The following is a 27811-nucleotide window of genomic DNA, read 5'->3' on the forward strand; positions in this document are numbered from 1 at the left end:
AAATTATTTCAAGAAAGAAATTTCCAGCCCCTATTATATAGGCTCAAGAGCTGCCAAACATTGGACTGCTTATCTGAACTGAGTCACTGAACCGTCTCAGGTTTGCCTGTTGCTAGTCTCCAAGAGCCAGTCAATCCTTGACCTTTCTGCTGAGGCTGCCAACAATTGTGATGTGGTTTCTCTGATGTGGAAATCTTTACACTGTGAACCAAGGCTGACACCCAATAAAGCCCCTTCACTGAGAAGCCACCAAAGAGCTTCCAGATAGGAAAGCCCATCCATTGCTACCAAAAGTCGGTATCAGGCGGTCTCTGAGCTTGTGGGCTGGAGGGGAAAGGCTCCAGATCTCATTACCGAGGGCTTGGCCTTCTCCAGTTCCAACAGCCAACTACATAAGCTATCTCCAGGAAAACAGCCTGACTGACATTGCTCCTCTGCTCAATGTACACACTCGTTTTATTGCTCTGTGGTGTAGGAAATCTATGCTATGTTCAGAGTTCAAAGGCAAAGGTAATTACTACAGCTTACCCTGGCACTCAGCATGTGTCATTCATTACTGTTAAGTAATGCTCTTTCCACGTTGCCCTTTCCACTCTGATAACACGTTTGTCCAGTTTAAATGACAGACATCTCCATGCCATGCCCTACATTGAACACTGCCTTCCTGAGCCCATGAAACGGGCCCTTATCCTATCCTCATTCAAATCCTTCCTGAAGGCCTATCTCTGTCTATGATACACTTAACTACAGTGGGCTGGATGCAGGGTAATTTGGGATCGTCTACACATATAAAGATATAAGACTTAGATACACTAAACTGTGTGGAAGTCAACGTATGCACCATAAAATGTGGATGAGTGCAGTCAAACCTGGCAGAATTCAAACCTGTGCTTTTAGGGAGTCTAGGCAGAGATTGCAAACACAGGCTTTAGAGCACCAATGTAGAGTCTCTCTCATGTGTCACTACAACATTGCATTATTTGGATGTAGTCAAATTGAGTCAATCACCACCCAGCAACTTTATTTATTTGCTGTTTGATCTGTACCAAGCAGTTTTCGTGTCATGATCACAAGCAGCAATCTATGCTTGGGGCCAGATTTTCAAAGCAGACTCCTAGACTGGCCCCACAAAATGCTGCCTCTGCACAAAAACCAGCATGCGTTTTTGCTCTACCCTGAACTGAGCGCTATATGTTGGGACTGGTAGTTTGTGTAGGCTCCAGCTCTACAGTAGATATGAAAATAGCTCCAGTCTCCTCCATTTTATACAAGCGTGGGGCAGCTCTGGGCTCCTGTCAAGTTGCAAGCACAGTTCCTTTAGGTGGGTGAAGTATGGACACTCCCGTCTACAAGAGTCAAAAGAATCCCCCAGGTAACCATAGAACCCGATCACCCACCTTGCCACAGGGAAGAAGAACTCCAGGGAGTTAGATGTGTCAATGAATCCCTCACACATTAGGATACCTATCCATACACTGAAATCTTTAACCCACTCCTTTGCTCCTATGATATGTATAGATGGGTGAAATCAAGGGCAATTCTTACACAACATACCAAAGGGGCCTCCAGCAATTAATGAGCTGGATGTTCTTGATGCACCTTCTGAATATTTATCTTGGCTGCATCGCAGAACCTATTGCCAGTTCAGAAGGCACCTTAGCCATGGCCTGAGAAGTAATTTTTTTTCCCCCACACAAAATTATTTTATCAAATCCACCAATCAATCCGCCTTAGATGATGCCACATCTGTTCCATTTTCACTGGTGTGACGAACTGGGCCTGTTCTCACTGTGGTCTGTGAATGCTGACAGGGAAGTGTGGCTGAATAGTCTGCATTGGGGAACGGGAGACAGCCCGAGGGCGCATACCTAAGTGTGTAACACGAGAACCCAGGGAGGGGTTGAAGGCCAGGTGACTCCTTAGCCCGGGAAACTGAACAAAGGCTGTGGGAGGGGTCGCTGAAGCCAGAGTGTGGGAAGCAGGCTGGAGAGATGGCTGGGGGGCAGAGATGGCTCTGACCTCCCAAGGGGGGCTGGGACCCCAAGATGGACCAAACTGAGGGGGTCCCTGTTGTCTGTGCCTGCAAGACCTGTCTTGGACTGTATTCCTGTCATCCAAATAAACCTTCTGCTTTACTGGCTGGCTGAGAGTCATGGTGAATCGCAGGAAGCCGGGGGTGCAGGGCCCCGAGTCCCCCAATACTCCGTGACAACTGGTGGCAGCGGCGGGATCTACTGCACCCCGTGGACGGCGCTTCCTGCAGTAAGTGACTGGGGAGCAGTAAAACGAAGGGGGATTGACGGGGACCAGGCGCGCTGAAGAGTGAGAGAGAGACGGTTATTACCCCTGGGAGTGTGTGACCAGCGAGAAGGACTTTTGCAGTAACAGGGTCCCCCGAGGGGATCGCAGCGAGTGGTTCCAGGGGCGGAGGAGTCTGCAGCTCGACCCTGGCAGAGAGGTGGTGACCTCGAGAAGGGCTGGCACACTAGGGGGCCCCCTGGGAACTGTGGGGAGCTGTGAGCACACAGGCCGGTGAGTGGCCAGCAGGAAGATGTATGCCAAGCGGCTTAAGAGCGACCTGGTGGAGCTGTACAAGCAGAGGCGGCTGCGCATTGGGAGGCTCACCAAAGAACAGCTCATTGCCCAGCTGGAGGTGGAAGATCGCGCGAATGAACTGATCCCTGTGTCTCAGGGAAGCAGCCTGGCAAATGCAGCGCAGGCACCAGTGTCTGTCCCAGCTGGGAGTGGTCAGCCGGCTGCTGAGGGCTTCCCGAGACCCCTCCTTCCTATGCCTAGGGGAAGGGTGGGGAGGAGCCCAGCAAATACCGAAGGCGCCGTGACCCCCCCGGCCAGCAGGGGGTCCCCCCGGCGAAGCTCGCCGGCCAGCAGAGGATCCTCCCGGCGACGTTCGGCATCCGGGGAGCGGAATTGGCTGGAATGGGAGAAAGAGCTAAAACTGAGAGAGCTGGAGGATCGTGAACAACAGAGACAGCATGAAGAGAGACAGCGTCAGCATGAACGGGAGGAGAAAGAGAGACAGCATCAGCGTGAACGGGAGGAGAAAGAGAGACAGCATCAGCGTGAAGAGAGACAGAGACAGCATGAACGGGAGGAGAATGAGAGACAGCGTCAGCATGACCTGGAACTGGCGAGATTGAAGGGCAGCGAACCCCCGGCTGCGGTGAGTGAGGGGGGACCCAGGACTGCACGGAGCTTTGATAAGTGCATCATGGCCCCATACAAGGAGGGGGAGGACATGGATGACTTCCTGGAGGCCTTTGAGACGGCCTGCGAGCTGCACCGGGTTGATCCCGCGGACAGACTCCAGGTCCTTACCCCCTTACTGGACCCCAAATCCGTGGCATTGTACCGCCAACTGGGAGAGGCAGAGAAAGGGGACTACGAACTATTCAAAAGGGCCCTGCTACGTGAGTTTGGGCTGACTCCTGAAATGTACCGGGAAAGGTTCCGGAGTCAAGATAAAACCCCTGAGATCTCATATCTGCAACTAGCCGCCCGCATGGAGAGATACGCCAGCAAGTGGGCTGGTGGGGCCCAGACGAAGGAGGACCTGATTAAACTGCTGGTACTGGAGCAACTGTATGAGCGGTGCCCATCCGACCTGAGGCTGTGGTTGGTGGAAATTGCTTTCATGGCTAAAGCCCCCTCAACTATGTTGAAGTGTTATTTGTTGGGACATGGGAAAGAACCTGCAAAGGCTGGTTGTTAGAGTCAACCTTATCATGACATTCTTGATAGGAGGGATTTCTGCCATACTTTGGCAAACAATGCCAGATTTCTAATGTCCTTTACCTTTAAATGAAACTTCTTGCAGGTGTGAAAGTTTACGTTTATCTTGTTTAAAATTATAGAGCCAGGTCCTCAAGTTGTTAATTATTTACCTTGTCACTCATCAAGTGTATGTGTCAATTAACCAGAGTTTGCTTCCCCGACAGAGCCCATCTGCTCCTTCTTGCTTAAGCCAGCAATGAAGCCATAGCACTGAAGATTTTTCTTGGCAATGGGTTACATCTAGAGCGGTTGTGCAGAACCGTTTTTTTCCTGCACAGAACCCTTTTTTCCCCCACTCCAAAACAAAACAACAACAAAAACCCATAGAGTTGGGTCGAATTTGGTGTTCTGGAGAAAAAAAGTTTCAACTTTTCTTCATTTTGGAATTTCCCTCAATTTTAAACAGATTTTAAAACTTTCAAAATCAAAACCAAACGTTATGGTTGACGTGACACAAACCTTTTTTCCCCCAACATTTCAGTTTGGCAAAAATTTCAAAACATTTTTGTATCAGCTCAACCCAAAACAATTTTTTTCAGACATGCTCCTGAACTGAATATCCAATTATTCACACAGCCCTAATAATACCATCTGGTTTTGAGATGACAAGACAGGATCAAACAGAAAATTTACACTGAGTGCTAAGAGAGAAAACCCCTGCTGAAAACACAAACACTAGCATTAGTAGTATTGCAAGTACAACTGACCCAGCCAATAGCTTTCTGCAGACCAGGGACTGGAAGTCAACTACAAGGGACAACTGGTGGCAATGCTCATACACCAGGGTTGTTTGCGCTTTGCAGAACTCTTGCAGTTATTAATGAGAAAGAACACTGCGCTGTTTTATGTATATATTTAGAAATGGGCTCATAACTCATTCTTTCTAAATCTGTTTGGAAGCCTGACCACAAAATCTGTTTCCTCATCTAACCTGCTCATGTTGTTGTCTATAACTCTGCTTGGTTTGTGGCTTGTGAACATAAGGACAGGGGCACTAGGTCACTGTTTGCTTACATATTTGACACCAATTCAATCCAGTTTCCCTACTATACTAGTAGAAAGTGGTCAGGTCTGTGCATCATGCACTCAGTCACAGTGCTGGTCTACACTCCGACTAGGACCACGCTCGTGACAGCCGTTCGTTGTTTGCACATTTCAAGCAGAGTTTCCCTGATGGGTATGGACGGAGAACTTTTTGTCTGAGAACTGGGTGGAGACATACAGTGATCTATAGGACTGTTTGGCTGGCAGGGCTCAGTAAAAAAAAAAAAATCCTTATCTTTGTCAAATAAAATCATGTTAATGGAAAGTATTATAAACATAATTGTAACTAACACTGGTCTAATCAGCAAGGACCGGGCCAAATTCTAGGAATTTTCTTTTTTAAACAGAGGTGCCTCTGTCCAGGAAATCTTTACAAATCAAACCACCCAGCTAAACACACTGAAGCAAATTGATTTTTTTAAACAACTCACTTGCCAAAGTATAAGATTGTTTCTGGCTTAATGGCTCCATCCAGGTGAACATGAAGTTCTACCTGTAATTAAAAAAAAAAGACAAAGAACACACATTCATATAACTGTGAAAGTAATCTGTGGATCAGAAGATGCTACAAACAGCCAGTATTGTGGAGTCACAAGATGGGAGCTAAAAGAGAAAACATAGAAAGCTACTCAATATAGAAAAGACATTTGATAAGTTTATGGTGTGTTTGGTTTTTTTTATATGTCTGAAAATTGACAGAATTGGATTCATTGTTCTTCCTGGAGGTCACATTTTTAACATTCCTTTACAAGCAAACTCTATTTCCAGGAACCTTAACACCGCTCAGGAAATTGTCCTACTCATATTTGGTCCCATAATGAGTTGGGGCGGGGAGGAGACTTTGTTTCTAACCTGCTCCATCTTGATATTAATAACCTCTTAAACCAGTGTCTTTAAGCCTTTCCAGACTACTGTACCCCTTTCAGGAGTCTGATTTGTCTTGTGTACCCTCAAGTTTCACCTCACTTAAAAACTACTTGCTTACAAAATCAGATATAAAAATACGAAAGTGTCACAGCACACTATTACTGAACAATTGCTCACTTTCTCATTTTTTACCATATAATTATAAAATAAATTAATTGGAATATAAATATTGTACTTACAATTCAGTGTACAGTGTATATAGAGTAGTATAAATAAGTCATTCTCTGTATGAAATTTTAATTTGTACTGACTTTGCCAGTGCTTTTTATGTAGCCTGTTGTGAAACTAGGCAAATATCTAGATGAGTTAATGTACCCCTTGGCAGACCTCTGTGCACCCCCAGGGGTACCTGTACTTGAGAACCACTGTCTTAAAGTCTGACTAATTCTGATTTCTGCTCGCTGAGAATGCCTTTCCATAAGCACCTCAGTTTCTCAACCAAAAGCTACTCTTGCTTTGATCACGTTTCAAAATGGTGTTTTAGTTTAGGCCCATTACATGTGAGACAATAGCCCAAATCACCTTTAATTCTAAACCCCTGCTTGCCCACATTTTCAGAGAGAGAAATAATTATTGCCAGGAGCAAGACCTCTTGGAAGATGAAAGACTGGTACCTTTTCAACACTTGGTGGATGTTGCAAATTATTTAGGAGAAAGCTGATAAACATGATTTGCAAAGCACAAAATTAAGAGGAAAAACCCTAATGATAAGATGTTTAAGCAATATTTTGTGTGTGCAAATACAATTGTTCTGGGAGCCCTGGGAGAGAATGAGACTTGCAAAGGAAAATGGGAAGAAGTTCTCAAGTTCATCACAATTATCGAGGAAGAACAGGATGAGATATTGTAATTAACTCCAGGCATGTGGAGAGGAGAGAGGCACAGCTTACACCTTTCTTTATAATAACGGTTCAGAGTCAATATACCAGTGCTTGGAAGCAAATGTAAACAAAGACTCTTCTGCACCATGGGCCTCCCACGGAGGCTGTTTCCCATATCTCCTGGGATCATGTTCTCCAAAACTGACTTTTTGGAAAAAGTGAAAAGCATTGAACAGATTAATTTTATTGAAGTTGTTGCTACATTTACTAAGTCGTTAAGGGAAATTTCTCGTCTTACAGACTTGCACTGATGGGAGCTGTGCACATAATTCTCTGCAATCTCAAGGAGAAAACGCCCCTCAGTTGTTTTTAAAATGTTATCCAGACCAAATGAATCATTTTAAAAAAAAAAAATCACAACAGGCATTCAGCATGGAGATAAGTGAGGATAGTCATAGTATGAAGAGCACAAGACCTTGGTTTCTACATGTCTATTGTGTCCAGGTCTTTCTGACAACTGCATGGATTGCAATGTACCTATCTTGAAACAAACAAAGAGACTCTCCTATGAGTAGAGACTTAAGAGATCTGGGCTGTTCAGTTTAGAGAAAAGATGAATAAGTAGTGACTTAAGAAAGACCATTCAGACAGAGAAGGTAAATGTTTGCTTGTTATTAATAGGAGAGATGAGGACATTCAAAGAAATTTTAAAGGCAATAAATTTAAGACTGAGGGAAAAAATGTAATGCAACACAAATTTAACCTGTTGAACTCACTGCTACATGATATTGAACTCAAGAACTTAATAGGATTCAGAAAAAGACAACATTTATGATAATGAGAATAACCACAGTTACATTAAATACCGTAAAAAAGAAGAGGTATAAATCCTCTTGGCATCAGAGTATACACCAACCAATAACTGACAGGGGTTAGAAAGAAACTATCCCTACAGCCAGGTTATTCCTTAATTGTCCATTTCAGGGTTTCTTGTACCTTCCTCTGACAAAGTGGGTACTGAGCAAAGTAAAAAACAAGAACTGGACTACTGGTCCAATCTGATAATTCCTGGTACTCTGCATCAAAGTAGTGGGTTTTGGAGTTTGCTCTGCTCATGCCCATCCTGCTGTCTTTCAGGAGTTCCAAATTTGTGGGCCAGTCACTGAGAAAGAGGTGTCTCCTGCATATAGGGGTTGCCACCAGTCCAGGTTTTCCCAAGATTGTCCCTTTTCTGAAGTAGCTGTCCTGGGAAATCTCTAAGAGTGCTCGATATGCACTGCCAGCTGTCCAGTTTTGTGGGCTAAGGATCATCCCAGATGTCCCATTTTTTCCCACCTCAGAGGTGGCTACCCTATCTGCACATGAGTCTGATGCAAGGTTCACAGTCCCATTGGAACATGCCATTGCAACAAGCCATGGTCAGATGGAGAGCTTTGAGTGAGACTAAAACCTGGAATTTGAGCCAGTATTACATCAAGCGCCAGGGCAGACAGCAAAATACTGGAATTATGGGCTCTTAGTGGCCCGAGCTGCTGGACAAACAGACTGCTCCATTCAAAACTAACTGCAGCTTTCAGTTATAATCATCAAGCCTAGATGTCATGGATATATGATAACTGTGGCTAAGTACAAAGCATTATATCACATGACCCTATACATACTTTATGACCTTGTGTAAGGGAACGATAGAACTGCTCATCTTTAGCACTGCCCTCAGGATTACAGGCAATGCTTTTCTCTATGCCCCAATTTGCAAATCCCTGAATGGGACTGGATCTAGTTACATGAAACATCACTTCTCCAAAGACAGCTTTGATCCACTGTCGACCAGATGTCACGGTGACTGAAGTCCCCCATTAGAACCGGGGCCTGTGATCTGGAAACTTCAATTAGTTGTCCGAAGAAAGCCTCATCTACGTCATCCTTCTGACCCGGTGGTCTATAGCACACGCCTACCACATCACCCTTGTTGCTCTCACCTCTAAACTTAGCCCAAAGACTCTCAACAGGATTTTCTCCAGTTTCAAACTGAAGCTCTGAGCAATCATACCGCTCTCTTGCATACAATGCAACTCCTCCACCTTTCCTCCCATACCTGTCCTTCCTGAACAGTTTATACCCATCCATGACAGTGCTCCAGTCATGTGAACTGCCCCACCAAGTTTCTGTTATTCCAATCACGTCATAGTTCCTTGATTGTGCCAGGACTTCCAATTCTTCCTGCTTGTTTCCCAGGCTTCTTGCATTCGTGTGCATGCATCTAAGATAACTAGCTGATTGCCCTACTTTATCAGTATCAATCAGGAGGCTTAGGTCACCATCCCCCAGAGAACCTAGTTTAAAGCCCTCCTCACTAGGTTAGCAAGCCTGCCTGCGAAGATGCTTTTCCCTCTCTTCATTAGGTGGATCCCATCTCTTCCTGGCAATCCTTCCCGGAACAACATCCCATGGTCGAAGAATCCAAAGCCCTCTCTCCGACACCACCTGCGTAACCACGCATTCACCTCTACAATTCAACGGTCTCTACCCGGGCCTTTTCCTTCAACAGGGAGGATGGGCGAGAACATGACTTGCACCTCAAAGTCCTTTATCCTTCTTCCCAGAGCCACGTAGTCTGCAGTGATCCGCTCAAGGTCATTCTTCGCAGTATCATTGGTGCCCACGTGGAGAAGTAGGAAGGGGTAGCGGTCTGAGGTCTTCATCAGTCTTGGCAAACACTCCGCCACATCCTGGATTCTAGCGCCAGGTAAACAGCACACTTCTCGAGTCTCCCGGTCTGGTCGGCAGATGGATGACTCCACTCCCTTAGGAGGGAGTGTGACATTGTGTAGTCTATATGGTTTTATAAAAATATGATAAGTGAATATAATGTAACTGGGATATGCTTCATGCAAAAGGTCTCTTGTAAGGTATCATTACAAAGCTTATAATCTACTGAGTGTGATCATCCTATTTGTATAAATGTACCACTCTTGTATCTAAAACTAGAAATATAAAATATAACTCTGAAGGCCTATTGTAATTATGCAAAGTGTGGGCCATTAATGATGGTTTGGAATCTTGATGACTCGCATTAACCAGGACCATTGTCTACAGATGGCTCTGTTTTACCTCTGAGTCTTCCTGTATATGTGTGTGCTGGCAAGTGGGTAATGAAGTCTTGCAGTGACATGTGATCATGTCACCTGAACTGGAATCCATCTTTAACCTGGTGCTTTTCCAGGGAGGGGGGGTGGAAACCCAGAGGGACAAAGGGTTCCCGCCTTATGCAAAAGATATATAAAGGGGTGGAACAGAACAAAGAGAGAGAGAGAGAGAGGAGCCATCATGAAGAATCCCCTAGCTACCACCTGAGCTGGAACAAGAGCTGTACCAGGGGAAAGAATTGTGCCCAGGCCTGGAAGGTGTCCAGTCTGAAGAAAAAACTTACTAAAGCATCTCTGAGGGTGAGATTATCTGTATTCAGTTTGATTAGACATAGATTTAGGCATTTTATTTTGTTTGGTGACTTACTTTGTTCTGTCTGTTACTACTTGGAACCGCTTAAATCCTACTTTCTGTATTTAATAAAATCACCTTTTACTTATTAATTAACTCAGCGTATGTATTAATACCTGGGGGAGCAAACAACTGTGCATATCTCTCTATCAGTGTTATAGAGGGCGAACAATTTATGAGTTTCCCCTGCAAAAGCTTTATACAGGGTAAAACGGATTTATTTGGGTTTAAACCCCATTGGGAGTTGGGCATCTGAGTTCTAAAGACAAGCATACTACTGTGAGCTGCTTTCAGGTAAACCTGCAGCTTTGGGGCAAGTAATTAAGACCCTGAGTATTTGTTGGAGTAGACGGGAGTGTCTGGCTCAGCAAGACAGGGTGCTGGAGTCCTGAGCTGGCAGGGAAAACAGGGATAGAAGTAGTCTTGGCAGATCAGGTGGCAGCTCCCAGGGGGGTTTCTGTGATCCAACCTGTCACAGGGTGTCCCCGACCACCATCACCCGTCTCTTCCTCTTGGGAGTGATGGCCATGGAACCCCCATCCCTAGGGCAATGCATCCCATGCCTTCTGGCCGATGGGGTCTCCTTCTGATACCTTCCCTCAGAGGGCTCTTCCAAATCCGTCTCCGCATTAGTACCTGTGCAGAGAGCCTGAAAACAGTTTCGCACCTCTATCTGCACTGGGGGTACATGGGTTCTCCTCTTTCTTCCTCTGGAGGTCACATGCTGCCAATATTCTTCCCCGCTCTGCACTGCACTCTCTGAGTCTTCAGCATGTTTTGCTTCCAGAACCAAACACTGACTTCTATCCAGAAAATCTTCATTTTCTCTGATACAATGCAGGGTTGATCCTCTAACCTTCTCTTCCAATATGCAGACCAGCTCGCACTTCGTACAGATGAAGTCGCATCTGTCCTCCGGGAGAACGACAAACATGGCACATTCTGAGCAGGTCACAACAGCTGATTGCTCACTATCCATGTCTTCCTTTTAAGAGGCTCCTCGGATGTTGTATGTACTGCTCACAGGAGCCTGAAAGGCAGAAACACTTTGTGCGAACTCCCCACAGGCAATGGCAAACTCCCTGTTTGCCTGTCCTCGGTTAGCTGCTCACTCGATTCAGCAGGTGGCCCGGCTCAAAGCCTTCCCTCCAATCAACCACTCAAGGCCCACCTGGAACAAAGCACTCCCAATTCACACTTTTCAATCAAACTGTCACACTAGTCTAACAAACAAGCACACGGTCAAACAAATGGTCACAGCAGACAGACACTCGAATATTCACCCCACCAGCTCACCCCACTAGCTTCACAACATTCAGGTCTAAATACAGTACAAACCTTTTTTCTTTGACAGAGCTTTCCAGCAATAGCTCTCTCTCTCTCGTGTGCTGGCACTCATGCTTCATTCATTTACTTTTAAAAACATATACAAACAACTTCTGCCAGCAGGCTTTGTTGTTTTTTATTCTAGGGAGGCATTCAGTTTCTATGGAGATGGGTGCAAATACAAGAACCCAGACTGACCAGGTCAAAACCTGGTCATTCACAGGCATGAGATTTCTACCCATACATGAATTATATGGTTCTAGTAATTAGGACAAGGACCAGAATAGAATGAGCTGTGGGGGGCAGAGGACGGGGGCAACAATATAAGGAGAGAGGTAGCAGCAGGGAAAGAGGGATGGGAGTCAAGGTGGAAGAAGTTAGCAAGAGGGACAGGAGTGAAGGAAGTGGACGGAAGAAAGTGCAGCAGCAGGAGGGAGCTATGCAGAGCACAAAGTGATATAGGCCTGGATCCGTCCTCCTCAAAATGTAAAAACCTGGCAAGTTTTGAATTCTTGGGCTCCAATTCCTTTCAATGACTGAGACTTCCCAGGTTTCAGAGTAGCAGCTGTGTTAGTCTGTATCCGCAAAAAGAACCTGTGGCACTTTAGAGAAATTTATTTGAGCATAAGCATAAATTTGTTAGTTAGTCTCTAAGGTGCCACAAGTACTCCTGTTCTTTTTGAGGCTTCACAGAGGCGTCACTCCTTGGGGGTTTTGGTGGCCGCACAACCTTTTGATGGGATTATAGGCTTGAGGCTCACGATCCATATTTATTCCACATTGTGCCATGTACAAAATCCTAGCAATGTGTAGCTACATGTTCCTACCTCATCTCAAACATTTCCTGCAAAAGCAACCCACAAGTGCAGTACTTTCATGGAAGTGACAGCAACATTAAGTAGCTTCCTTTAAATTGTGGGCCATCTGCCTCTACCCTCTGTTGCTATTGTAAACGAGACACTTGTAAACTGCAGCAGGAAAGTAACAAGGTTCTACTCCATGTCTCCGGGAGAGGGTTCTCTCCCCCTCAAATATCTTGTGATAAAACAGGGATAATGAAATTGGGTGAGGAGCATCTGAGCAACTCCACCCAAAGTAGTGTGCAGCTTGCAAGAAAAAAGCCCAGCACCATCAGGTTCCCAGGGCTGCAAGGAGCTACCCAAAGCTGACTGGAGCCTTGTCTCTCCAAATGAAATGGACAAGTGGGGAACTGGATAAGCACAGGACTTTTCACATTGTTTATCATGGCGGGTTACTTCTTTGTTTCACTCTACCTCCTTGGGACTGCAGCGAGGGATAGCTCAGTGGTTTGCGCATTGGCCTGCTAAACCCAGGGTTGTAAGCTCAATCCTTGAGGGGCCATTTAGGGATCTGGGGCAAAAATCTGTCTGGGGATTGGTCCTGTTTTGAGCAGGGGGTGGACTAGATGACCTCCTGAGGTCCCTTCCAACCCTGGTATTCTATAATTCTAAATGTACAGGGGTTTTATTTTGGGGGACACCATTCTCTTTCCCAGAAACTCTTCTGCCAGATGCTGTTGGTTCTTGAGAAACTGGATGACTGTTACAAAATATCTAGTTCTTCTTCCACCCTATGCAGTCCAGACATCCAGTGATGTCTCATCAACCTTCACCACTGCTGGGGAACCTGGCCCTCATCCACTGGGTCCATCGTTGGCTCTCACTCATTACCCTGAGCAGGTACTACTTCAAACTCTCCATTGATGGGCAAAGGGGCGCACACACTGACCCCATCTGGCACCACCTTCAGGGCCACCCCAAAAATTTGTGGATTCACAGCATTGAGCCACATCTGGGAACTTCACTACACAATGCCTGGTGCAACATCATGAACCATGCCACTCTGGCTGGCACAGTGGTCCTCAGTAAACTATGCATGTTTGATGATTTTCCCAACGTATGCAGGGGACATGACCTTTCTAAGCACCAGGAACAGTTCTGGAACAGTGTCCCAATAGTTGTGGTGGGGGCAAACAACTTAATTAGTTTTGAGAGAGAACTGGACGAATTTATGAGTGTGACTGTATGACAGGGTTGCTTGTGATGGTAGGAGGCAGGGCTCAACAGCCCTGGAACTCACTCCAGTTTATGTCACTAAATGGTCATGCTTCAGGGTTTCAATTGACCACCTGCAGGGGTCAGGAAGGGATTCTAATTGCTTTCTGGGGTGGAGAGGGGGTTAAACCTTCTTCTTTGGAAGCATCAGGGATGGCCACAACTGGAATGGGACACTGAGACAGAGTGGGCTGGGGCTTTGAGGTGGCTCCAAGCATTCTCTCTCTGAGGTGCTTGACTGCTTGGTTCTTGCTCACATGCTCAGGGTCTAAGTGACCACTACATGTGTGGACTGGAAGGAGTTTATGTTAATGTAAATCATCAGTATTAGAAATGTGAGATCTTAACAGCAAGTGTACAGAAAATGCTGTTGCTGAGACAGAAGCCACATACTGCTTTCTCATCTCTCAGATGTTACTTCTTGTTGGGTGTCTGTCACCAGTTTTAAAAAGGCCCGTCACACACGTTGAACTTTGGAGGGTTCAGAGTAACACCCGCCCTACATTAGAAGTGCCTGGGATTTATTAGAGTATGATAACTCAACTGCAATGCTACACGGTCTATTGGACAGCATATGTACTCCTGTTCCCTCCCACCATTCCTCCCCCGGAGCCGCCCCTGGCCACGCTGCTCGGGACTGCGAACGCCCTGTCCTGCTGTGCAGGGGATGGGAGGGGAGCTTATGTTGGGTGTCCCCCTCCCGCTGCCCATGTACCTGGTCTCCTCTGAGCCAGGGTGACAGGTGAGGGGGGAATCGATGCTGCTGCCTCTCTGGGCCCGGGACTGCCAGCAGCCGCTGGTGTCTGAACAAGGCTTCAGGCTGCTGATCCTGAGTGCTTTCTTAAAGAGACAGTGTGCTCATATACACACGCCCCTCAACACACACATACAGACTGTTAAACATGAGAACATAAGAACGGCCATACTGGGTCAGACCAAAGGTCCATTTAGCCCAGTATCCTGTCTTCCGACATTGGCCAATGCCCCCGAGGGAATGAACAGAACAGGTAATCATCAAGTGATCCATCCCCTATTGCCCATTCCCAACTTCTGGAAAACAGAGGCTAAGGACACCATCCCTGCCATCCTGGCTAATAGCCATTGAGGGACCTATCCTCTTTTTGAACTGTTATAGTCTTGGCCTTCACAACATCCTCTGGCAAGGAGTTCCACAGATTGACTGTGCGTTGTGTGAAAAAATACTTCCTTTTGTTTGTTTTAAACCTGCTGCCTATTAATTTCATTTGGTGACCCCTAGTTCTTGTGTTATGAAAAGGAGTAAATAACACTTCCTTATTTACTTTCTCCACATCAGTCATGATTTTATAGAGCTCTATCATATCCCCCCTTGGTCATCTCTTTTCCAAGCTGAAAAGTCCCAGTTTTATTAATCTTTTCTCATATGTCAATCATTCCATACCCCTAATCATTTTTGTTGCCCTTTTCTGAACCTTTTCCAATTCCAATATATCTTTTTGAGATGGGGCGACCACATCTGCACGCGGTATTCAAAATGTGGGCATACCTTGGATTATATAGAGGCAATATGATATTTTCTGTCTTATTATCTATCCCTTTCTTAATGATTCCCAACATTCTATTCGCTTTTTTGACTGCCACTGCACATTGAGTGGCTGTTTTTAGAGAACTATCCACAATGACGCCAAGATCTCTTTCTTGAGTGGTAACAGCTAATTTAGACCCCATCAGTTTATATGTATAGTTGGGATTATGTTTTCCAATATGCATTACTTTGTGTTTCTCACACACACACTCTGTGACACACTCCCCTCAACACACACAATCTCTCTCACACACATGCACTCTCTTGCACATTCCCCAACACACTCATTGTTTCTCACACACTCCCCCAAGCACCAACATGCACACTGTCTCTCACATACACACAATCTTTCACACACATGCACTCTCACACACACGTTCTCTGCCCCAACACACCCTCTCTCTCACACACACACAGTGTCCCTCACACAGTCCCCCCAACACACAAAACCAGTGCTCCCTGCACCCAGGTCATTTTCCGCACTTGGGCTGTGTGGTCAGGTGAGCAACAGGAGCTGCTGCTCTCCTGCCCTTTCCTTATGCAGCCCAGGTGGGGAAAGTGACCTGGATGCAGGGAGCAGTGCTGTCATTCCTCGCTGGCCCCCCTCACAGCCCCTTAGGGGTGCGTGGGGCGAAGGAGCAGCAGTTCGAGGGGGAGCAAGCAACAATACCAGCTGCTCTGTGAATCCAGGTCAGTTTCCCCATGTGGGCATAGGAGGAGGATGAAGGGGTTAGAGGCGAAGGGGGTACAGTGAAGGGGTTAGGAGCGCAGGAGGGGAGGACAGGGTTTGGGATGAAGGGGATGCAGTGCAGGGGTTAGGGCAAAGGGGGTGTAGGGATTAGGGGCACAGGAAGGGAGTGCAAGGATTAGGGACACGGGGGCACAGTGTAGGGGTTAGGGCACCGGAGGGGGCAGGGATTAGGAGTGAAGGGGGTGTAGGAATTAGGGGGCAGGCATTGGGGTACAGGAGGGGGCAGGTGTTATGGGCGCAGAGGCACAGTGCGGGGTTAGGGTTGAAGGGACGGTGGTGAGACTTGGGGGCCCAGAGCAATGGGGTGGGGCACCGCACCCACAGGGGCACCAAAATGCAAGTTCGCCCAGGGTGCCCTTTCCCCTAAGGCCGGCCCTGGTGGTGGCGGCCACGGATCTGGTTCTAGGCAGAGGTGCGAGGGGCAGGGAGAGAGGCAGGGCCCCCCACTGCCGGGGGGAAGGGGCAGGCACGTGCCGGAGTAAGGGGGGGCTGCCCCACCGCGCTTTGCCCCACCGCCCCATCGCGGAGCCGCCCGCCCAGGGAAGGGTCGCAGCCCCCGGCTCGGACGCAGGAGCATCCAGCGGGGGAAGGCAGCCGCTCACCTTGGGCAGGTCGAAGGCGGACGGCCCCTGCCCCGAGTCCCGCTCCATCCTGCAGCCGCTGCTTCCCTCCAGCCCGCTCTACCGGCGGGACATCGGGGCTGCCGGGACTCTGGAGCCCGGCCCCGCCCAGCTCTGGCGCCGGCCCCGCCTCGCTGACACCCGCCCGCGCCCTTCCCGCGGGGCGCAGCTCGCGACTCCCCGCAACCTGAGACCCACCGCCCCGTGGCTGCTCCGCTAGGGCGGGGAATCCCTGCAGCCTGGCGCCGCTCCCCTCTGCAGCCAGGGGCTCCCCCACGAACCTCCCCCTTGCAAGCAGCTTCCTCCTCTCTCCCGCAAAGACCCCGGGCCCCTCGGATCCCCTGCAACCCCGCACTGGAGACTTTGCAGAGACGCTCTGGTTAAGGCCCTGCCCTGAGGTGGGCTGCAGTGGGCGAGGCTGGGGGCTGCTGGGTTGAAGGAGAGGAGATGACGCCTGCAGCCAGGGGCCACGATGCCACCCCACCATCGCCAATCCTCAGACCCATCGCACCCTGCCACAAAGCAGGGGGGAGAGAGCAAACCAGAGGTCCATTGCAGGCCAGCAGCCAATAGCAGCCCGGGGCGGGTAGCAGATCCTGGGAGACTTGTGTGCAGGTGCCAAACCAACTGCAGAAGGAACCCTTGGCTACACTTCTCTTTTTATTGCACAAGCTCGAGCAGAGCTGGCACAAGTACAGCTCACCGAGCTGGAAATTACATCTTCCAGCTCCAAGGCAGACTCACCTTCAGCTTTGTCTCATGGCCCTTTCAGTCCTGGGCTTCTCTGTTGAGAGACTGACTGCCCACAAGAGGGCCCACCGTTCTCTTGCACTCTCACCATTCTCTTGTGCTCATTTATCACCTATGTCATTAGGTTTTTCCAGCTCTGCATATCCAACATCCAGCCATTGAGCCCTCCCCAGCACTTCCTAAAACAACATTAACATTTGGAGTCACAGCAGCAGCTGAAACGTACCAGTTTTATAAATATTTCCCCAGAGGCTGTTGGGGCTGAGCCATCCAGCTAAAACTCAGGATGAAGGAGTATTTAACCTTTATCCTCAGTTTCTTCTTCATCTCTCTACCCAACCCTCCCCACCAACCATCCCCTTAGGCCCATAGAGAAATCAAAATCATTATCATGTGACCTGAGAAGGCTAACTCTCCGGTGTGGCTGGCCTATATTCAGGGCAGGATTCAAAGAGAAAGGACTTTTATGCACTTTGGTAGCTCTGCAATTCTTTGTTCAGCCCCTGAAGTCACTTACAGCAGCCTTAGAGCTCTCCTAACTTACGCTATGACCCCAAGCCATGGTTCTAGCATCTGGAAATAGTCAGAGCAGAGAGACTCTCCTGCCAACCTTTTCACTGGCCACTCCCCTTCTCAGCTGCCCAGGGCTGCTGAGTTTAAGGCCTTTTGTCAGTGGAGCAGCACAAAGGGGCCATATCATACTGAAGAAATAGGCCAAGAATCGGCAACCTTTGGCACACAGCTCGCCATGGTAAGCACCCTGGTGGGCCGGGCCAGTTTGTTTACCTGCTGCATCGGCAGGTTTGGCAGAACACGGCTCCCACAGGCCGTGGTTCGCCGCTCCAGGTCAATGGGGGCTGCGGGAAGCGGTGCGGGACAAGGGACGTGCTAGCCGCCGCTTCCCGCCACCCCCATTGGCCTGGAGCAGCGGACCGCAGCCAATGGGAGCCGTGATCTGCTGAACCTGCCGACGCAGCAGCTAAACAAACCGGCCCGGCCTGCCAGAGTGCTTACCCTGGCGAGCTGCGTGCCTAAGGTTGCCACTCCCTGAAATAGGCCTTGCATTTCCACAGCCTGAGGAAGTCACTGCTGTGGGCCCTTGGAATGAGCTTGGCAGAGCTAACCCTTGCCCTAGAGTACATAGGAGGGGCTCCATTTACTTCAGTGGGGAATTTGGCCCTCAGCGGCTCCTTCAGCGCAGGTCTGTCCATTGTGGCAGCAGGCCCTGCTTTGTTTATTACAAATAAGGCTGTTGATTAATCGCAGTTAACTCATGCGATTAACTCAAAAAAATTAATCACGATTAAAAAGTTAATCGTGATCAATTGCAGTTTTAGTGGCACTGTAAAAACAATAGAATAGCAATTGAAATTTATTAAATATTTTTGGATGTTTTTCTACATTTTCAAATATATTGATTTCAATTACAACACAGAATACAAAGTGTACAGTGCTCACTTTATATTAATTTTTATTACAAATATTTGCATTGTAAAAATGATAAACAAAAGAAATAGTATTTTTCATTTCACCTCATACAAGTACCATAATGCAATCTCTTTTTTGTGAAAATGCAACCTACAAATGTAGGGTGACCAGATGTCCCGATTTTATAGGGACAGTCCAGATATTTGGGGCTTTTTCTTACATAGGTGCCTATAACCCCCCACCCTCTGTCGTGATTTTTCACACTTGCTATCTGGTTACCCTATACAAATGTAAATTTTTTTTTTTGTTACGTAACTGCACTCAAAAACAAAACAATGTAAAACATTAGAGCTTACAAGTCCACTCAGTCCTATTTCTTGGTCAATCACTAAGACAAACAAATGTAATTACATTTACGGGAGATAATGCTGCCAGCTTCTTATTTATAATGTCACCTGAATGTGAGAACAGACCTTCGCATGGCACTTTTGTTGCTGGTAGTGCAAGGTAATTATGTGCCAGATATGCTAAACTTTTGTATGCCCCATCATCGTTCAGCCACCATTCCAGAGGACATGTCTCCATACTGATGACGCTTGTTTAAAAAAAATAATGCCCGTTAATTAAATTTGTGACTGAACTCCTTGGGGGAGAATAGTATGTCTCCTGCTCTGTTTTACCTGCATAGTGACATATATTTCATGTTATAGCAGCACATATTGTTCATTTTAAGAACACTTTCACTGCAGATTTGACAAAACACAAAGAAGGTACCAATGTGAGATTTCTAAAGATAACTACAACACTCGACCCAAGGTTTAAGAATCTGAAGTGCCTTCCAAAATCTGAGAGGGACGAGGTGTGGAGCGTGCTTTCAAAAGTCTTAAAAAAGCAACACTCCAATGCAGAAACTACAGAACGTGAACCACCAAAAAAGAAAATCAACCTTCTGCTGGTGGCATCTGACTCAGATGATGAAAGTGAACATGTGTCAATCTGCACTGCTACTGCTTTGGATCGTTATCAAGTAGAACCCCTCATCAGCGTGGACACATCCTCTGGAATGGTGGTTGAAACATGAAGGGACATATGAATCTTTAGCGCATCTGGCATGTAAATATCTTGCGACGCTGGCTACAACAGTGCCATGAGAACCCCTGTTCTCACTTTCAGGTGACATTGTAAACAAGAAGCGGGCAGCATTATCTCCTGCAAATGTAAACAAACTTGTTTGTCTAAGTGATTGGCTGAACATGAAGTAGGACTGAGTGGACTTGTAGGCTGTAAAGTTTTACATTTTTTTCTTTTGTATTTTTGAATTCAGGGTTTTTTTTACATAATTCTACATTTGTAAGTTCAATTTTCATGATAAAGAGATTGCATTATAGTACTTATATGAAGTGAATTGAAAAATACTATTTCTTTTGTTTTTATAGAACAAATATTTGTAATAAAAATATAAAGTGAGCACTGTACACTTTGTGGTCTGTGTTGTAATTGAAATCAATATATTTGAAAATGTAGGAAACATCCAAAAATATTTAAATAAATGGTAGCCAATTATTGTTTAATTTTTTTTAATTGCTTGACAGCCCTGCTGTAGACACTAACAATGGGAACATTCCATCAAATCTGCTGACAACTGAGAGCCAAACCAGAACAATGAATTCTTCCTTTAAATGTCTCTGCTGCGACCATTCTGTTCAGATACCTATAGGAAGCTCATCAGCGAGTAGTACATCCACGGAACTCTGTTCCCATCTAGGAGAGCTTAGAAGAATACTGCACTGGTGATAGTCACATGACCCACTCTCAAGGTGATTTGTAGCAATTTTCCTCTATAGGAGGATGTCATTTCAGTAAAATATACACTTCAGCCTGTACTGTATAAGGTACCATTTTTACTCTGTAACTTTAGACTATTTATTTATTTCCTGTTTCCACAGATTAGAGGTTTTGCTGCTTCCCTTACTTCACCTTCCTTCTGTATCCAGCTTAGAGGTGAAGGGATATTTAGCGCTGCCTACACAGACACCTGGAGTCATGGGGATCAGCTGGGGAGGGGTGAGGGCAGTTCCTGCTGCACTAATATTGAACACTATTAACCTGTGCTGCTGCTTTTTGGGAATCAGAAAAGCACCAAAGTTCACAGGTGCATGGACAAACTATCTGCAGGCTCAGCAGCACCACACACACGGCACCAATTGGCGTTATAGGGTTTTAAGTTACTGTTGGAAGAAGGGCAGAAGAGGCTTTCTGTGTGTTTTGACAGTTGACAGAATTCAGACTAATTTCTTCCAGGTTCCATCCAGCTCCGAGATATTTCTTTCTGGAAAAGTTTCACACGCTGTCTCTTTGGAGACATTTTTCATGGTAAAAATTGTTTGATAAACTATAAGCGTGTTGTAATAAAGAACACACAACTCTCAGATAATAAAGTTGAGTGGGGTTTTTTTGTGCAATGGTCTCTTCCCCCCCACTTCTATCCCCTGAAATGTGGAATCACAGACTCATCACATTAGATCACATCTATGTTGGGAACAGAGGGCAAGGAGCTATTTCAAATGACATCAGTGCTGTCCAGCTTCATATGCTCCCAAGTGCCTTCCCATTGAAGTCAGCGGCAAACTGGCCATGTTCTCAGTGACTGCAGTAAGAGCTGAGTTGGGCTTTAAATCTCCAAGTTTCCTGTTCATCCAGTCTCCCACCTGCTCACAAGGAAGGGAGCAGCCAGGCAGAGAAGAGGACAGAATAACACACATCTATAAATTCAAGCACTGCAAGGGATGGGCAAATCTTAGGTGTCTCAGCTCATAGAGTGTGCCTTCAAGTGTTATTTTTAGCCAAAATCAGCTGTTTGCAAACTACAATTGGACAGGAAAGACAGGGGGCATCAGGTTTCCCCTCCGAGCATAAGACCCATGTTAGTAGGGTGACCAGATGTCCCATTTTTAAAGGGACAGTCCCGTATTTAAGTCCTCCTGCAAAGTGTCCCAACTTTTTCTTTAAGATGGGCAAATTGTCCCGTATTTTCTGTCTCCTCCTTCCTGCCCCCCCCCTCCCCCAGTAGTGGTGGGTCCACTCCTGCTGCTGGCCGGATTCTTGCTCGGCAGCCAGGCACTCCCCTCCTGGTCTGTCAGCGCAGCCCCTGTTGTGTGCCAGTTCTCAATGAGCAGGGCCCCATCCCATTTCCGACCAGCACCGGCTGTGCACTGCGAGCTGCGGTGCCTGGGGATTGCAGGCGGGGCAGGCGCCAGACACCAGCTGGTTATGTGTTGTCTCTGCTGCCCACCCATCGGCCCTTTACATGCTCCCCCTCTCACCATCCCCCCTGCTTTGCCCCTTCACAACACCCCTCAGCCCCGTTGCTCCTCCATACCTCCCTGGCAGGGCGCATCCCGCTCCCAGTGCTGTGCAGAGAACCAGCCCTGGTTGGAGCGCTCAGCTCACCAACAGCATGGCCGGCAGGCTCCTTCCTTCCCCCACTGCCTCTGGTTCGGCTGGTGCCCTGGGAAAGCCCGACTCTCCGTCACGGCCCTGCCCGTGCCAAAGCCCCACACAGCGCTGGCACAGGGAAGCCTCTCTGCCTCTCAGCTAAGCTCTGGCTTGGCAGGGGGAAAGCGATTTCCAGCCTGTTCATGCCCCAAACCTGCAGTCTCCACAGCAGCCCCCGGGGCAGGGGCTTAGCATCCTCCTCCCCACCCTGCATCCTACCCCCAGGGAGCCTGGGGCCGCCTCGTCCCCTAGGCACCCTCCCCTGCTGAATCACCTCTTTGGCCGGGTTTGCTGAACCCCCTGCAGTCAGGTTCCCTGGGCCCCGATACACAGTGCATCCTGAGGGCTTAACCCCTTCCTGCCCACGCTGTAACCAGGCGACAAGAGGCAGGTGGGTTATGTCAGTGGCCAGCAGCAGCCTGGAGGTGTTAGCTGCCTTTCAACACTGTGTGGGGAGGAAGGGACAAGCTGCTTCCAGCCACAGGGGACCGGAGACAGAGCGGGAAAGAGATGAGTTCTGCAAAGACACAGGCCAGGTCATCCCTTCCACTGCCCCTCCTCCCCCTGAGGCTGGAAGCAGCTCCCATCCCTCCCCTCTCACATGGTGCTGAAAGGCTGGTATTGGCCACATTCTGGGGTGAACCCTGGCAGAAATCTGGGGGTGGGGGGAAATGTGACCCTTCCTCCCCCATACGTGTTGCCATGGGAAGACACAGTGCTAGGTACCAGGACAGGCTAGTCCATCCCGGAGGTCCAGCCAGGCATGGAGGGCAGAGAGCACCGGGCAGGGAGGGTTGGGTCGGTCAGTCACCGGGCAGGGAGGGTTGGGTCGGTCAGTCACCCGCCTCCCCCCGTGATGTGAGAGAGAAAGTGTGTGTGTGTGTGTGTGTGTCACCTCTCCCCTTGTGTGTGGGGGGAAAGGGTGTATGTATCGTCTCTCCCCATGTGAACTAGGGATGTAAAAGGTTAACCGGTTAGCAACGGTCTTACTGGTTAACCCACCTTAACCGTTAACCCCATGCTAGCCCCAGCAGCCCTCTGCAGGAGGGAGAAGCAGCCCTGGCCCCAGCTGGAGAGGCCCAGCCATGCCGGCAGATTGGCCCCCGCCCCGCCAGTGGGGTCAGCCCCAGTTGCTTAATTGGTTAATGCTTTAAATGACATTTTTAATCGTTTAAACGATTAACTTTTAAAATGGTATTTATATCCCTAGTGTGAACCCTAAAGCCTTAAAGATAAGGAGATGATAAAGAATCCAACTATCCTGTATTTCTTTTTAAAGGGGGCTCAGTCAACTTGATGTTAATCTGAACATTTGTACTACACAGTTCTGATTGATTGCTGTTGAACTCGCTTGAGTACGAGTAATTTTATCAGGTGTCGCGTATTCAGCATAGGGAAGTATGCTAGTCACCCTACATGTCAGCTGCCATCACCAATTATGCTGAAAGAACAAGCACATCATATTATTCAGTAACATCCTGGCTTTCAGAGATGCTGGGCCCACAGAACTCCCACGACTTCAATGGGAAGTGCAAGTAAAACTCTGACACGGACACATAGTGGTGGAAGACCCTTGCAAAAGCAGGCCTCCAAAAGTGAGCTGACACTAGATCTAACTGGCCGCAGAGGGAACAGTTCCAAGTTCAGCTTTGCCTCACAGCTCTGATTAATTCTGCACAGCTCAGAAGGGAAAAAAACACCAAACAAAACATTGTTTTTGGACTACATGCCAGAAAAATCACAGCCCAGTGCCCAGTAATAACACTGTCACTTCTGGCAGTGACATGTCTCTTTCTTTGAGCATAATGGGGAAAACGATGTGTGAAATTGGAACAGCTCATATCTACAGCGCTGAGGAAGTCGTGAACCTGCAATGTCTGAACAAGAGACGCGTTTGCACTTCAAACAGGAGTCTCCTCCCACTCCACTGACTTTGAGGGAGTTACTCCTGCTTTGTACTATTATGAGGGGGGGAAAAAAAAAAAAAAAAAAAAAAAAGTCAGGCCTAAAAGTTACTGAATGACATCTGCCATGTCTACACCCAGGGCCGGATTCTGATCCAAGATGCATCCATTCTATAATGGTGCAACTCCTGTGATTTCAGTGACACTAGTCCCAATTTACACTTCTGCTAAATGGGAGAATAGGTTCATCCTGACCTCTGCTTCCATCCATCCCACCTCCAATTTTGGGACTCCCTTCAAGCAACCAGAGCCCGTCTTGTGGCACTCAGGATAACTGCATAGATTCCACCACTGTTTGTGATTGCCTGCAGATGCCCTAGGGATATGGAGGTGAGAGGAAATTTCAAAAAAAATTATCCATAGAACTACAGTAAGGAAGAATTCACAACATGTTACTTTTTGGTAGGTCCTGTCACAACAGCAGCTAGTGATGGTGGTCAGTAGGTAGATGTTTTATCTTTAATATTTTGGTGACATGCTATTTTATATATAAATATAATCGCAGAGCCCATTATCCCCCAGGTTCTAACAATGTGGGTCACATTTGGCTAGAACTATGGTGCAAAATTTGACACTTTCCCTTTAGCTCTTTAAGCAGAAATTAGAATTAAAATTATTTTTTTAAATATAAAGTTATTTTATTAAACCAGAACAACATTTCACTTAGAGTTTCCAGAATGCAAACAGGTGTTTCTCACAAGCTATTTCTGAAGAGAGATTTCCAAACAATAAAAGACTGTGGGTGGCAATGTTAGAATCATTCTTAACACTGAATTTATCATTGGCTTTAAAAAAATAATTCATTTATATATTTGTGTATATACGCACAATGTATTTAAGAGAAGAGCATTTTGTATTCATTTATAAAAATCAATATAGCAGCCCATCACTGGCTTGCTGATGTCTAAAATCAGAGCAGTAAATCCCAGCCATCTTCCAATGTCTAGGAGAATGGTGAACGTAGCCCTTTATGGAAGGCAACTTTTTGGTGTTGGTAGCTTTGGGGTCCAGGTCTTTGCAGCCACTTGTGATACTGGAGCTCTCCCCACTCCCTGCCCCCCCCACCCCAGTTTCCTCAGCCCTGTTTACAAACTCTTGGGAGGTAAAAGTATCTGAAACCTACAGTCAACCAAACATGCAATCATTTCTTTGCATAAAAAGGAGAACGGTGTCATAATGCAGCAAAATGGCTTTGGAATTATGTTAATATTTTCTTTGTAAATTCTCAAACATACTAAAGACAAGTTTCAGAGTAACAGCCGTGTTAGTCTGTATAGTACTCCTGTTCTTCTTTTTATACTAAAGACAGGACTTCCAGCGAGAATTCTGCTAAGTACCTTCTGAAACACTTGTGGCAGCTGCGACATTTAACTATATACAGAATGCTCATTAGTTTATTCACTTAGTTCTACTAATAGTGCCTGAAGGTTACCTTATGTCAAAAAGATGGCAGAAAGAATGAACATAGAAGTTAACCACATTTTTAAGAATCTAAAAAAAAAAAAAAATAGAACAGAGTGAGAGCAAAATTCAGCCTCTGGGAGTCTGACTCACATGTGAAGTGCGAAATGCTGGAGTGGAGAATCTGAGAGGAGAATTTTGTCCTGAAATTGTAAACAGGTGCACTAACTTTATATGTACATGCAGCAAAGCTCTGGAGGCCTCTGGACCCCTCAAACATACCCTCCAGTGTCCTGAAGCCAAGCTATATGCTCTCATCTGCAGTGACATTTTGGAGATTTAAGGTCTTGCGACACAGATTTTTTTTTTAATAAATAAAAAAAAAGTACAAAATAATTGCTAAATTAAAAAAAAAGTTACTGTATTTCTGCAACCAAAAAGCCTAAGTGCAACCACTCCTGCATTTTCCATCTTGTTCTTAGTCCCCATTTACAATACAAAATAAACCTTGTTTACATACCATTATGGCCAAACTGTTTTAACACTGTCCTTTCTATCCATACAAAGGAGAATAAATGGTGAATAAACTATTTATTTAGGTATCTACCAGTGTCAGAAGCGGGTTCTCTCGTATGATTATAACATGCACACTACAACTGGGTGAATAATGGATTTTTTGGTTCACTGGCCATTCTGAGACAATTAAAAAAAATTCATTTTGGGTTGAACTGAAAACAAGTATTTTAAAAAAAAAATTGGTGACTCAAAAAGTTGAAAAGTCAAGTTGAAGAAAAAGGTTTCATTCCACCATGACCTTTTTCAATTTGGGGCATTTGTCAAAAGCAAAGAAGAAATCATGAAATGCAGGGTGGAGATTGGGGGGAGGATGACCACCTCACTTCTAAACTTTAGGCCAGTGGTGGGAGATCTGAGCTCAGTTCCCCCTCTGTCAGATGTGGAAAAGGGATTTGAATAGATGTCCCTGCACTACAGCAAAGTGCCCTACCCATCAGGATATAGAGAGTCATTCTCACTTTCAATGTCTCCATGAATGACTATGAACTGCCACTTTGAATGACAATGAAGAGTCACTGGGCTAGGAAGAAAGTGAAAATGACTTGATAGCCTGGTGATTAGGGCACTCACCTAGCATGTGGGAGACCCAAGTTGAAGTCCCAACTCTAATGACTATTTAATTATTTACATACAGTAGAACAGCTTTCACAGGGGAGAGGGAGAAAGCCCCACACCAGAATATCCCATAGCCCAATGGGTAGGGCGATCTCCTGCAATGTGTGAGACCCACGTTCAACTCTTTCTTCCTCATAAGGAAGAAGAGTAGGTCTGTCAGGGTCAGATCTGAAAAAACCTGACCCTCTGGGTTGGGCGTGCTGACAAGTTGCAATACCTCCCACTTCGCAGCACACTCAGCGCAGCAAGGTGGGGGCAGCTGGCAGGAGGACATGCAGGCATCACCACGGGCAGGAGGTGACCAGAGAGGAGGAGTCGGGAGTGGCCAACTCCTACCAGGCTGAGCCCTAAGGACAAGGTGGTGGCGGCGATGATGCAGATGGGGACTGGTTCAGGAGATCCATTCTGAAAAAGACTTGACACTCTCGGGTCAGCTGTGCTCAGCTTGGGTCCTGGTCCAGTCAGGTCTGATCAGTAGACTAAAGCTGCATTTTTCAGCAAATAAACTATTTGCTGAAATAATTTCACCCAGTTCGAAGCACACAAGCAAGGTGGGGGGAAAAAACCTGTCTTCTACCATGGTTTGACCACAGCTGCTGCTCAACATGATTACTTTTGTAGTGCAGAGAGGGACTAAGGTAGATCAGCAAGGGAACTAGAGCACCAAAAAGTCACATCAAAATGTTGTTACCACCACAAAGAAACAGGGCCTTATTTGGCTCTTATTGACACCTGGAATAAGCCACAATGGAATCAGACCAGAAAACTCCACCTGTACATTTGAGAGTCCGAAATCTAGGAAATCAGCGATCTATTTAGTACGTGGGTGTTGTAGGTAGTATATATGGTAGGAACCATGGAAATACTGCTTTATAGTGTATCCCTCGGACTGTAAAGCTCAGCATAATACCAGTATTATGCGCTGGTGCGATGGCATCTCCTCCTCCTAGGCTCCCACTAAAACAAAGAGGAGTGGAGCACACGTGGGGAGAGGTGAATGCACCTTGCCGGCTGGTAGAAGCAGGATTAGGATGGGTTGTTCGGGACCATCCCGTAGGCTTCATACAGCTTACTGAGAAGCTCCTTCTTTTCTTTCTTAGGCAGGAAGCTGGACTGAGCTGCATTGATGTTCTGGGAGGAAAAGAAAAATACAGCTATAGCTGG

The 27811-nt window shown here is 46.8% G+C and overlaps 2 protein-coding genes across 2 annotated transcripts in view; both read right to left on the bottom strand.

Annotated features, from left to right (window-relative positions):
* Positions 1–16471, bottom strand: part of LOC128847164 (adenosine deaminase-like) — a 38664-nt gene extending 22193 nt beyond the window's left edge. Inside the window, exons 1-2 of the mRNA XM_054046526.1 lie at positions 16401–16471; positions 5268–5329 (exon numbers count right to left, since the gene is read on the bottom strand). Of these exons, the coding sequence (XP_053902501.1) occupies positions 5268–5329; positions 16401–16448 (110 nt within the window). The 5' untranslated portion in view covers positions 16449–16471. The remainder of the gene's footprint in view (positions 1–5267; positions 5330–16400) is intronic.
* Positions 16472–25833: 9362 nt separating this feature from the next.
* Positions 25834–27811, bottom strand: part of LOC128846474 (adenosine deaminase-like) — a 34266-nt gene continuing 32288 nt past the window's right edge. Inside the window, exon 11 of the mRNA XM_054045601.1 lies at positions 25834–27778. Within this exon, the coding sequence (XP_053901576.1) occupies positions 27674–27778 (105 nt within the window). The 3' untranslated portion in view covers positions 25834–27673. The remainder of the gene's footprint in view (positions 27779–27811) is intronic.

This window comes from Malaclemys terrapin, chromosome 12, assembly GCF_027887155.1.
Source record: "Malaclemys terrapin pileata isolate rMalTer1 chromosome 12, rMalTer1.hap1, whole genome shotgun sequence".
Classification (NCBI taxonomy): Eukaryota; Metazoa; Chordata; order Testudines; family Emydidae; genus Malaclemys; species Malaclemys terrapin.